The sequence below is a fragment of the Armigeres subalbatus genome, chromosome 3 (assembly GCF_024139115.2).
Source record: "Armigeres subalbatus isolate Guangzhou_Male chromosome 3, GZ_Asu_2, whole genome shotgun sequence".
In the NCBI taxonomy this organism is placed as follows: Eukaryota; Metazoa; Arthropoda; class Insecta; order Diptera; family Culicidae; genus Armigeres; species Armigeres subalbatus.
This window is the reverse complement of record NC_085141.1, coordinates 67,224,263-67,237,035: the sequence shown is the minus strand read 5'-3', so window position 1 is coordinate 67,237,035 and position 12,773 is coordinate 67,224,263. Positions and strand designations below refer to the sequence as shown.

The window sequence follows — 12,773 nt, the reverse complement described above, 5'->3', positions numbered from 1 at the left end:
TCGTTCCTGAGAAAAATAATAATTAATATATACAATATTTGATTCTCTCAAAAGAGTTTTGGAGTAATTTACGTGCTCAAATTATATGTTTGTCAAATGTAATGAAGAAAGCCGAATTACATGGCTCACCTATTCAATCGATTCGACTCGGATTACCGAATAATTACTTTATGACCATATTGAGCAGGAAAAATAAAAATTGAAATGTCCTAATAATTTCCCTAAAATGTCTTCCTTAAGTTTAAATTTAAAGGTTCTACATGAATAACTATGAGGTAACCACCATGCTTTTGAGTTGTAATAGCTCTAAATATCATACAAATTTTGAAATGTCCAGCCCAGCCCAGTGTGATGCATTACGCTCTAGCACCGCCAATCTGTTGAATTACAAACCAAACGGGCCTTTATAAGCATTATTACCTGAATAACTTTGTGAAAGAAACTCCTTAATCTCACAGATTCTTAGAAATCTGAACCTGAACAGTCATTCCTTATGTACATTAACTTGGAATATATATAGCATTTTGGTCTAACTTCATCTCCTTTGACGGTATTAAAAAAAGCAAACTTTTATAATCAAACCACATATAATCGCATTTCTCGCGCCGTTCTGATTGAAATAACCGAACAATACGTAACCGATCGATTCAATTATTAAATAATTACGGAATTACGGAAATTACGGAATTCACAATTGAGGGGGTCAAACGCAAAGGGGTGTAAGTGACAAAAAGTTGGTTTTGAGAAAAATGGGTGCCAATTTTTTCAATATTTTTCGCTTCATACAAATTGTATGAAACACTCACCGGCATCGTGTCTTATATATGATAGACTAGCTTTATGTACCCGGCCTTGCTCGGAGTTGCCAGTTTGGTTCGCAGTTTTTTTTTCACAATCGGAAAATAATAAAACCAATTGATTAACAGGGTAATTGTGTTTACTTGTTGATACTTCATCATTTGATTAAAAGAAGGCTTTTGGAAATATTGACTGATTTTGAAGAAGGGGGTTTGAATAGCCTTATTCCGGGCAAACGTCTATTTTTAAAGAAGGAAAACATCCACCGATGACTTATTCCGGGCAAACGCATATTTTTAAAGAAGGGATCACACCAGGAGGGTGAAACGCCTGTCATCCGCGGTACAGTGGCACTCTACCCAACATCGTTTTTGGTACTTCTGTTTTTGGTACCCAGTTTCTGGGTGGTATACCCGAATTCAGCTGCTCGTTTTGGGTGATTGGTTCGTTCGCAGTTAGTGCTAATTGTCGGCATATAACTTCTCCTGGTGAAAACTTGCAATTGATTGAGGTATATCGAGGCTTTTGTGTTTGCATGACTTTTTTATGTCGAAAAGAAGCCCGTGAATACTTCCGAAGCTTTGTTTTATTATGAAATCAACGAAATTAAAACAAACACATTGTACGCCATATTGAACGAATGGTGGGTAGGCGTATTAGCCTTCTCTTCAGTCCCCTGGATCACACCCACCATTGCCACATTCCGGGAAAATGCCTTCTTTTAAAGGAGAAATCACCTCCACCATCCAGAAGGAAACACATTATTCATTGCTTTTCACTGGGCAAACTATGATTCCGATGAAGGGTAACAATTATCATTGCTTTATACCCAGCAAATGCATGCTTTCTATAAAAGATTTTTCTGATGCTGTTCAGTATTATCCCAAATTCACTTCATGTCGAATGACCTTAGGCCAAATAGTTGCTAATGTTGCTAAAACTCGTGTCATTGCCTCACGTCGCATAGATGTTGAAAGAGTGATTGGGTATGCCAAAACATATAGAATTCTTAAACAAAAAGTGAAAAATTCCCTTTTTCCCGTCATGGATATGATAATAAAAAATTCTATTCAAGCTGACCAATATAAGACGTCCGATTTGTAAAATAAATAATGACAAAGATAAATCGTGTTTGGAAGAACATTTGACAGTTTAAAAAAACAATTTTTCGGTAAAAATTACATTACATTACTTTTTGTGCGAATAAACAAATACAATATAAACAAGTACAATAAAAACCAATCTCATTTCATTTACAGCCTGCTAGTTTCAATTATACATCCACTTTTACGTCTTATCTAACATAAAATCTCATCTTCGGATTCGTGCTCTGACCCAGGATCACTTTGTGCAGCTGGTTGTCCTCTATTTTGATGAAAAGCGTAGGAATGTTCTTCATAGTAGTTGTCCATGCATACCACATTCCGACGGCGATGGACAGCCATGTGCAATCCAGCGTTCAACGTTGATTTTAAAAAATAATCGGTAATATCTTTAGACGAAACATCGTTCAATTTGAATTTGTTTTTGTATCGATCTGGATATAACTCTTTGATTGGTTTATAAGAAGATGATTTATCCGCATTTTTCGGTGGACGATGCCATTTTGCAAAACATCTGTGCAAGTAACACTTTGTAAAATCGTTCCTGAGAAAAATAATAATTAATATATACAATATTTGATTCTCTCAAAAGAGTTTTGGAGTAATTTACGTGCTCAAATTATATGTTTGTCAAATGTAATGAAGAAAGCCGAATTACATGGCTCACCTATTCAATCGATTCGACTCGGATTACCGAATAATTACTTTATGACCATATTGAGCAGGAAAAATAAAAATTGAAATGTCCTAATAATTTCCCTAAAATATCTTCCTTAAGTTTAAATTTAAAGGTTCTACATGAATAACTATGAGGTAACCACCATGCTTTTGAGTTGTAATAGCTCTAAATATCATACAAATTTTGAAATGTCCAGCCCAGCCCAGTGTGATGCATTACGCTCTAGCACCGCCAATCTGTTGAATTACAAACCAAACGGGCCTTTATAAGCATTATTACCTGAATAACTTTGTGAAAGAAACTCCTTAATCTCACAGATTCTTAGAAATCTGAACCTGAACAGTAGACCTGTTCACCATTTTCAAAAGTATTCCAGATTCAAAGTGCCACCCCTCTATTTCAATGAGTATCTTAAATGGAGTCTCCTGACCAATTTTCAGCCAAATCCATGAAGATTTGGAGGTGCATCAAACGAGATTTGTGATTTTTTAGACTTTTTCGTAGAAATGTCGTCTTAATGCATCAATTTAACTCCACATAATAAAAGGATTAATCGTTGATAGCTTCTTTAGACTATTATCTACCACTTTGTCATTGATACTAGGATGTTTAGATGGCTTATTCTATGACTTTTTATTAGATTTAGCTGAAAAAAATGCCTGAAAACCAGAAAAATAATTTTAGGTGCTTCTGGGGGTAGTATAAATTTTCAATATGTGCCCAATTCAATTTTTCCTTTCATTTCCTTCGAGTGTTGCGGAAGTTTCGTCCATACATCACTTTATTCTGAAAAATAAGCTTCGCCATGTAATAATGCAGTTTTCATGAAATACTCAACATTTGAATAGGGTAGTCAAGCAAGACCATTCCCCCCATGCTAAAACAAAGTTGACCATGATTTATGAGCAATGTCATCCAGTATTTTCGACCCGCTGATATGGATCTAGAGTTGGTAGTGTGGTTGGCTATGTGGTAGTGTCAGGGCCTGCAGATCAAGAGGTCCACGGTTCGAGGCGCCTAGCAGTTGAAAATATTTTATTTATCAAGCCATGTGTCTAATTCCATTTTGGCGATAATCTGTCGCGGTCGGAAACATACTTTAAATTGAACGTGATAAAAAAATCTTATAAAGTTAAAAAAAACATCTTGATTTACTAGTTATCCTCTCCTTAGTTATTGTACCACACTCATGGCACAAACAAAACCTGATCGATCCCTCCCATTAACAAACCATTACTTCACAATTGATGACTGCAACTAGGAGAAGGGTATAGAATCAATCACATTCAAATGTAGTTAACGACCCCAAAAGGTCATTGAAAACATGGCATTTCCATAAGACTTGACAAGAAAAAATCTTTATCTACTCGGCGCCTCGAACCGTGAACCTGTTGATCTGCAGGCCCTGACACTACCGCATAGCCCACTCTAGATCCATACCAAAGGGTCGAAAATACTGGATGACATTGCTCATAAATCATGGTCAACTTTGTTTTAGCATGGGGGGAATGGTCTTGCTTGACTACCCTATTCAAATGTTGAGTATTTCATGAAAACTGCATTATTACACGGCGAAGTTTATTTTTCAGAATAAAGTGATGTATGGACGAAACTTCCGCAACACTCGAAGGAAATGAAAGGAAAAATTGAATTGGGCACATATTGAAAATTTATACTACCCCCAGAAGCACCTAAAATTATTTTTCTGGTTTTCAGGCATTTTTTCAGCTAAATCTAATAAAAGTCATAGAATAAGCCATCTAAACATCCTAGTATCAATGACAAAGTGGTAGATAATAGTCTAAAGAAGCTATCAACGATTAATCCTTTTATTATGTGGAGTTAAATTGATGCATTGAGACGACATTTCTACGAAAAAGTCTAAAAAATCACAAATCTCGTTTGATACACCTCCAAATCTTCATGGATTTGGCTGAAAATTGGTCAGGGGACTCGATTTAAGATTCTCATTGAAATAGAGGGATGGCACTTTGAATCTGGAATACTTTTGAAAATGGTGAACAGGTCTACTGAACAGTCATTCCTTATGTACTAGTGTCACCAAGCTGATATTTTCTAAACTGATCTAGCCGTTATCATATGTCTTACCCCCCGAAGACGACAATTTTCTAATTCCTACATATTGCCACTTCGGAGATATCTGACTTAACTTTTTAAAGAATTTCAAATTTAATTAGCTCTCATCATAAATGTATAGATTATCCCATCAACTTTGTTGAATACAAACACTTTTCATGTATGGATTTTTTGAGGTTCATACCTGATAATATCATATACGCTAGCTCCACAAACGATTGAATTTCAAACTAAATTGGCAATTTTAACTGTTTTGACTACACACATAAGTGAGGAGAAAGAGACATCTTTCTAAATTCAATAGATCTCGAAATATTTTTAGCCTTTTCAGTTATCGCATATACGCTAATACCGTAAAATGGATATATGCCTAACCATTCTAATTTTTCCTGCCTAGGACTGAACACCTCTCAAATAAAGACAATAAAACTATTCTAATTCTTATCTGGAATGCATCGATGTCCTAAACAACTTTACAATGTACGCGTACTTGTGTCACAAAAGCTGCGACGCGTGTTGAAATAAAAATTAACTTTACTTAAGAAAGTTTAGCTCATAGTATGGTTTTAGTCAAATCGCATTGAATCGGTTAATTCCTTGTACAGTATACTGTTTTGCTTACCATTCTTTGAAAAGTCTTGTAAAGCATTAAGAAGTGCACCGATATGTTTGCATGCAGCTGAATTTCCCTTTCCAGCAGGGCATTCACAAGTAGCTTTCGTTATATTGAATCCATTATGTTACTTGATATAATCGGTTTTTATGCATGGCAGCAGAGCAATAACATCTTATTTGATATATTTCATCGTTGACCTGAAATGTTTTGAAATAATAGCCAATATAAAAAGGCACGAGAGCATCTGTGTTCGTATCTGGGTTCATTTCCCTCCACCTTATCTAGCAGAACGAACCAAAACATTGGATGGCATTTTGGAATACATTCAAAAGTGTTCATATATAATTTTAAAAAGTGTTCATATTTGTATGAAGCCAAAATACGAGAAAAACAAATGGGTTGAAAATATTTGAAAATAACTGTTTTCTTTATGATTCTTATGACTACCTCTATAAATGCTTCACTGAAACATGAACATTAATATTAAAATTCAATACGCCCTTATAATTATGAGCAACCTATCACCACCACTCAGTTCATTGCTGTAAGCCACAACATTGTGTAACTCATGATTAGCTCTTTGTATGAATAAGATATGCTTGGACAGCATTCCCTATATCCAGTTTTTTTAATACTAAAAACACACTTGTTGTACCATGCCTATAAACCCTAGTACATAATTGTGCCATGGCATTCCAGATGACATACTAATAGTACTGTTTGTACCTTGACATAAATACCAGTAGTATTTCTTTAGGTGGTATTACTGGTATTACATAATTGCATTGCTACTAGGTAAAGATACTAACCATATACTAGAGATTAAATAGTTCAATTGAAAAGAGACAAATTAAAACATGAAAACGGGAATAAGTGCTGCCCAAATAAATCGTCTTCTTATACTGCTAGTATACGAATATTTGTCCCATGTTTACTGGGGTTCCCATGTACATGAGACAGTTATGCTTATAACAGCAGTATAATTTTTCATGAAAATCTGCCTAATACTTATAACTTAATCAAACTAAACCTATGAAAAGTTAAAAATTAGAAAGCCTTTTTTGCACAAATGCACACCTTCGCGTAGCAAACATTCCTTAAGAATCCGGCTTGTTGCAGCAGCTTCCCATTGCGATATCCTTGACGGGCAGATCGTTGTTGAAAATATGAAAAAATTTCCACGACACTAAGCCATCCCAACGATTGCTGGAGAACTTCATCGCACGCGAAAAACGCCAAGTCTTCGATAAATCCAGAGTCGTCTAGCGGCTTCACTGCTTCTACGGGTTCAATAATCGATGAATTCAAGTTATACGTGTCATACCACTGCAATCTGAAATGAAATAAGATTCGTCTTGGCTATGGCCTAACATTTAGAATGCAGACACTTACCTTTGCTTCAACTGCTCCTTATTCCCCGACAATGGAACGCCCTTTTCTCCTGCAAGCTGTCGGAGTGCTTGTATGGTTCCACTTGAAGTAGTTTCTTTTGGTATTTGGCATTTGGGCTGGGCCTCCTTTTTACTTTAGTCGAAACTTTCGAGTTTTTATTAGATTTTCGTTTGCCGCTTTCCACATTCTGTACAAAATGCTGTGTGCCATCTCGGTTTTCCTTTCCTTGAAAGCCATCTCCATGAAACTAAAGCATTGTTGTATTTTGAAGCAAAACTCACCTGTGTATTTTCTGGCACTGGAATTGGTTTTGATGGCTTGGCTTCACATGCAGGAAGCAATTTCTGGTTAGAACGAAGCACTGTTTTTTCGAGAGCCAGTTCATTCTCTCGGACTGGAAAATTTTGCAAGAATGATAATAATCACAAACAAAAACAAAACATGTAACTGTCAATTTTTTTCCCACTACTCCTGGATTGACAAAATTTTTTTCTGACTGTGGCTCATGGAAATTTGAAAGTATACTCAGGAACATTTGTAAGAATCAAGATTAATTTAAATTTTTAGGTGGAGTTGTATGGAATGAAAACAATGCATTTCGCATCCTATTTGGGTTAATTTTTTTTTACTATTATGCCATGGATGTATATGAAATATTACTGAAGAATGATGTCAGATTGTATGGAGGATTTTTTTCTTTACTTCTTTTTGAGTGGCGCCATCTATTGCAAAACATAGCTTTGCCAGCAGACTATTTACCTATCTTAATATTTTAAAACCAGAAATCAACTACTGAACAGATTTAAATAGCAGTCTCTTTGAAATCTCAGGGCAAGGATTTTTTTTCTTCTTTTCGCGAACTTTTTTTTGGGAACATATAGCCGAACACTACATTTCACTCAGACCCAATGTCCCAATGATATCTGTCTGAGATTTTAGCATTAACTTTGAAGCATTTTGGCCTAACTTCATCTCCTTTGACGGTATTAAAAAAAGCAAACTTTTATAATCAAACCACATATAATCGCATTTCTCGCGCCAATCTGTTTGAAATAACCGAACAATACGTCACCGATCGATTCAATTATTAAATAATTACGGAATTACGGAAATTACGGAATTCACAATTGAGGGGGTCAAACGCAAAGGGGTGTAAGTGACAAAAAGTTGGTTTGAGAAAAATGGGTGCCAATTTTTTCAATATTTTTCGCTTCATATAAAATGTATGGAACACTCACCGGCATCGTGTCTTATATATGATAGACTAGCTTTATGTACCCGGCCTTGCTCGGAGTTGCCAGTTTGGTTCGCAGTTTTTTTTTCACTATCGAAAAATAATAAAACCAATTGATTAACAGGGTAATTGTGTTTACTTGTTGATACTTCATCATTTGATTAAAAGAAGGCTTTTGGAAATATTGACTGATTTTGAAGAAGGGGGTTTGAATAGCCTTATTCCGGGCAAACGTCTATTTCTAAAGAAGGGAAAACATCCACCGATGTCTTATTCCGGGCAAACGCATATTTTTAAAGAAGGGATCACACCAGGAGGGTGAAACGCCTGTCATCCGCGGTACAGTGGCACTCTACCCAACATCGTTTTTGGTACTTCTGTTTTTGGTACCCAGTTTCTGGGTGGTATACCCGAATTCAGCTGCTCGTTTTGGGTGATTGGTTCGTTCGCAGTTAGTGCTAATTGTCGGCATATAACTTCTCCTGGTGAAAACTTGCAATTGATTGAGGTATATCGAGGCTTTTGTGTTTGCATGACTTTTTTATGTCGAAAAGAAGCCCGTGAATACTTCCGAAGCTTTGTTTTATTATGAAATCAACGAAATTAAAACAAACACATTGTACGCCATATTGAACGAATGGTGGGTAGGCGTATTAGCCTTCTCTTCAGTCCCCTGGATCACACCCACCATTGCCTTATTCCGGGAAAATGCCTACTTTTAAAGGAGAAATCACATCCACCATCCAGAAGGAAACACATTATTCATTGCTTTTCACTGGGCAAACTATGATTCCGATGAAGGGTAACAATTATCATTGCTTTATACCCAGCAAATGCATGCTTTCTATAAAAGATTTTTCTGATGCTGTTCAGTATTATCCCAAATTCACTTCATGTCGAATGACCTTAGGCCAAATAGTGTTATGTTAATGGCCTGCTTCATTCAGGGATATGTCATTTTCAGGGAAATGTTATTGTCGAGGATTTGCTATTTTTGAGGAATTGTTTTCGGAGCATTGTACAATGTCAAAAAACCTCGGATGAACTAAATAAGAAGGTATCCTACACACTAATTTTATTTCGCTGGAAATCAGCAAAATTTTGCTGGTTTTTTGTGTGCTGTAAATCCAGCAATAAATCCAGCAAAATAATTTGCTGCTCAACCAGCAAACACAATTTTCGAAAAGTGACAGTAGATTTGCTGGAAAGATTCAGCAAACCGGTTCTCATTTTGCTGGTTAGCCAGTAACTGGTAGATCCTAAAAGATTTGCTGTATTTTCAGCATTTTGAATATTTTGGAAATTTTCCGGTACAAAATGGGATTTCTTTCATCAGTTTAAAAATAATTTGAAAACAAATTCAAGTTTATAAAACCAACAGCTTTATTTTTGCAAGGTAAAAACAACAAAACAACGGATTTATGAAAAGCTGGTTGAAAATTTTGACGTCTTTCTGAAAAAGAAAAATACGTACGATATTACGAAAGAAAGATATTCAAAAAAAGGCCTAAATGAGCATGGATTATTTCTTTACTTACGAGACAAATATTTTCAGTATATATTAATAATTATTAATAACACTTATTGCTTCAAAAAACCTTTGGCACCAATAATCACATGTCGCGACGAGATGAAGAAATGACTTGAGATTCTGAGCATAAGTTATGATATGACGTTTTATTTGACAAGCCAAAGATTTTGCTGGTTTTCAGCAAAATTTTGTACTGATTTACAGTATTTCGTTAGGTTAATTGTCAGATTCCAACAAAACTGTCAGACGGAATGCTGGTAATCAGCAAACATAAGTTTGCCAACTTGCGTTCAGTAAAGCATAATGCTGTTTTACAGCAAAATGGGATTAGAAATGCTGGATATCAGCAAAACATTGTATTGCTGGATACTGTTCAGTAAATCGTTTTGCTGGATCATGAAGAAAAAAATTGGTGTGTAAACTGTTCGTTTAATAAATATATTCTCTCTCGTTCAGCTATGACAGTCCTACCCAGTCTGATATAGTCTTTCACAGACAGAGAATATGGGTTCCAAATTTGGTGAACATCGGAAATGGGTTCAGAAGTTATGCTGAATAGATCGCCAAGTAAACAATACTTCTCTTTCACAACCTACCCATTTTAAACGGACCTACCAATATCCACTAAAATCGTTTCCTTAGGACAGACAATATTTGATACAAATTTGGCTCAAATCGGTCATGGGGCTCAAGACTTACATTGAGTTGATCGATAGCTAAACAATACCCCTCCCCACATACCATCTTTTATTTTCTAAGAGCATGCTTAACCTCCCTATAGTCGTCTCCTTAAGATAAAGAATGTGTGTTTCAAATTTGGTTGATATTGGCTGATGGGTTTAGAAGTTACACTGAGTTGATCGATAACTTAGCAATTGCCCTCCCTCCTTACCCTCCCCCTTTTCCAAAAAGCATCCCTAACCCCCCTATCGTCGTCTCCTTAAGATAAAGAATGAGTGTTCCAAATTTGGTTGAGATTGGCCAAAGGGTTCAGAAGGTACACTGTGTTGATGGATGACTAAGCAATACCCCTCCCCCTTTTCCGAACAGCATCCATAACCCCCCTATCGTCGTCTCCTTAAGATAAAGAATGTGTGTCCCAAATTTGGTTGAGATCGGCCAAGGGGTTCAGAAGGTACACTGAGTTGATGGATGACTAAGCAATACCCCTCCCCCACATCCTCCCCTTTACCGAACAGCATCCATAAGCCCCATATCGTCGTCTCCTTAAGATAAAGAATGTTTGTCCCAAATTTGGTTGAGATCGGCCAAGGGGTTCAGAAGATACACTGAGTTGATGTTTGACTAAGCAATACCCCTCCCCTCCAACCTTCCCACTTTTCAGAACAGCATCCATAACCCTCCTATCGTCGTCTCCTTAAAATAAAAAATGTGTGTTCCAAATTCGGTTGAGATCGGCCAAGGGGTTCAGAAGGTACACTGAGTTGATGAATGACTAAGCAATACCCCTTCCCCCACACCCTCCCCCTTTTCCGAACACCATCCATAACCCCCCTATCGTCGTCTCCTTAAGATAAAGAATGGGTGTTCCAACTTTGGTTGAGATCGGCCAAGGGGTTCAGAAGGTACACTGAGTTGATGGATGAATAAGCCATACCCCTCCCCCCACACCCTCCCCCTTTTCCGATCAGCATCCATAACCCCCTATCGTCGTCTCCTTAAGATGAAGAATGTGTGTTCCAAATTTGGTTGAAATCGGTCAATGGGTTCAGAAGTTATGCTGGAACATACATACAAACATACATACAAACATACAAACATTGAGTTTTATATATATATAAGATATAAGATAGATAATCGAAATCGAGCGAGACATATGATAAATTTAGGAAAAATCAGTCGGTAAATGATGAAAACAGATGTAAACATACAGAGAAAACGACAAATGTTGGGAATGGCATAATTCAAATTAAGTATAACTTTGTTTAGAAGTCAATGTATAGGTAGCTTATGAGCTCAGGACACTCATTAATAATAAGCAAGGAATGTAAAATAACAACATTGCCAATGACAACGACATTATCCTCTCTTGTAAATGTTGGGACAAACTCAACTCGCAATAAGCGTTTGTCCCAAACTGCAACAGAATAGGACAATTATTGCCTGCCACGCATTTTGAGAAGTAGTCGGTTTCCGATGATGTTTTTGGTTAAATTAGTATCAGTTATCATAGATTAGACATAAACTTAACCATCTGTTGACATGATTTGCGTTTTACTTCTAAAATAAACAAGTTATCACAGTTTGAAAAGTTCACAACAATTAGGGGAAACTGGGGTAATATGCACCCCCGGGGCAAAACGACCCTTTGGCATTTTTGAGAACATTTTCGGCAGTTTTTCGATAGTATTTACTACAGAGCATGTAGTTCGGATCTCGAACTACCAACTCAGTAGTAAACATTCTTGAAAATATTCCTGGAACACCGCTAAAAAAGCCAAAAGGTCGTTTTGCCCCGGGGGTGCATATTACCCCAGTTTACCCTACCTCTCCATGTTTGTTGCAAATAAAATGGAACGCAACAATGTCTTTATCCTCTGCAGATGGGGACAAAGAGTTATCGCTATTCTCTTTTGTCGCTTGTTTTTTGCATTTTTCAGCGACAATTGGCCCTGACGAAAGCGAGAAAACAAAATGGGGGCCGGCTGATGCTTTTTTATTTCACCCAGCAAGGGATATAGGACGTCAATTTTAAAATGCTTATTAAAGCGTTAAAACACATTTTTGCCTAAAATTGTTCACTTTTTTGGGTTAGAAATTTAATTTACTTTTATATAGGAAACACGAAAGTTGAATTATTTCGATTAAAAAAACATGTGTAGATAAGGAGCCTAACATGTAGTTTTTCAAAATTCTAACCGTACGTATTTAAAAGTTTTCAGCATATCACTGTTAATAACATTTTAAAAGCATTTTAAAATATACTTCCTATACTTCACCATGTTGAAAAACAGTGATTTCACGCACACGTCCGTCGCCGCTAGATGGCAACAGCGCGGCTGCGTCAAAGCGAATTACATTCCTTGATAATAAGATTAATAAAAGAGCAGCACACGGATACATTATAAGATGTTATTTTATATTTGAAGACTCAGTAACCGTAGGGACAAATTTGGTTGAATCATTTAAATTTACCAAGATATCATTAAATAAGCTGCCGAACTCTTAAAAAAGTTAATTTTTACTCGCCACATGGAAACATCCAATTGTATCCCTTATGGTAACAGATCGTGGAGTTTAATCCAAAATTAATTAAGAAATTACGATTTTAAGCTATATTTTAAATATTCAATCAGAAGTGC

At 36.3% G+C, this 12,773-nt stretch overlaps 1 protein-coding gene across 1 annotated transcript; it reads right to left on the bottom strand.

Moving 5' to 3' along the window:
* Nucleotides 1-5,805: 5,805 nt before the first annotated feature.
* On the bottom strand, nucleotides 5,806-7,929 carry LOC134221693 (uncharacterized). Its single transcript, XM_062700880.1, has 4 exons — nucleotides 7,924-7,929; nucleotides 6,967-7,079; nucleotides 6,686-6,817; nucleotides 5,806-6,626 (listed from the first exon to the last, which is right to left on the bottom strand). The coding sequence occupies exons 1-4, from the start codon at nucleotides 7,927-7,929 to the stop codon at nucleotides 6,341-6,343; spliced, it is 537 nt and encodes a 178-aa protein (XP_062556864.1). The 3' UTR covers nucleotides 5,806-6,340.
* Nucleotides 7,930-12,773: the final 4,844 nt, after the last annotated feature.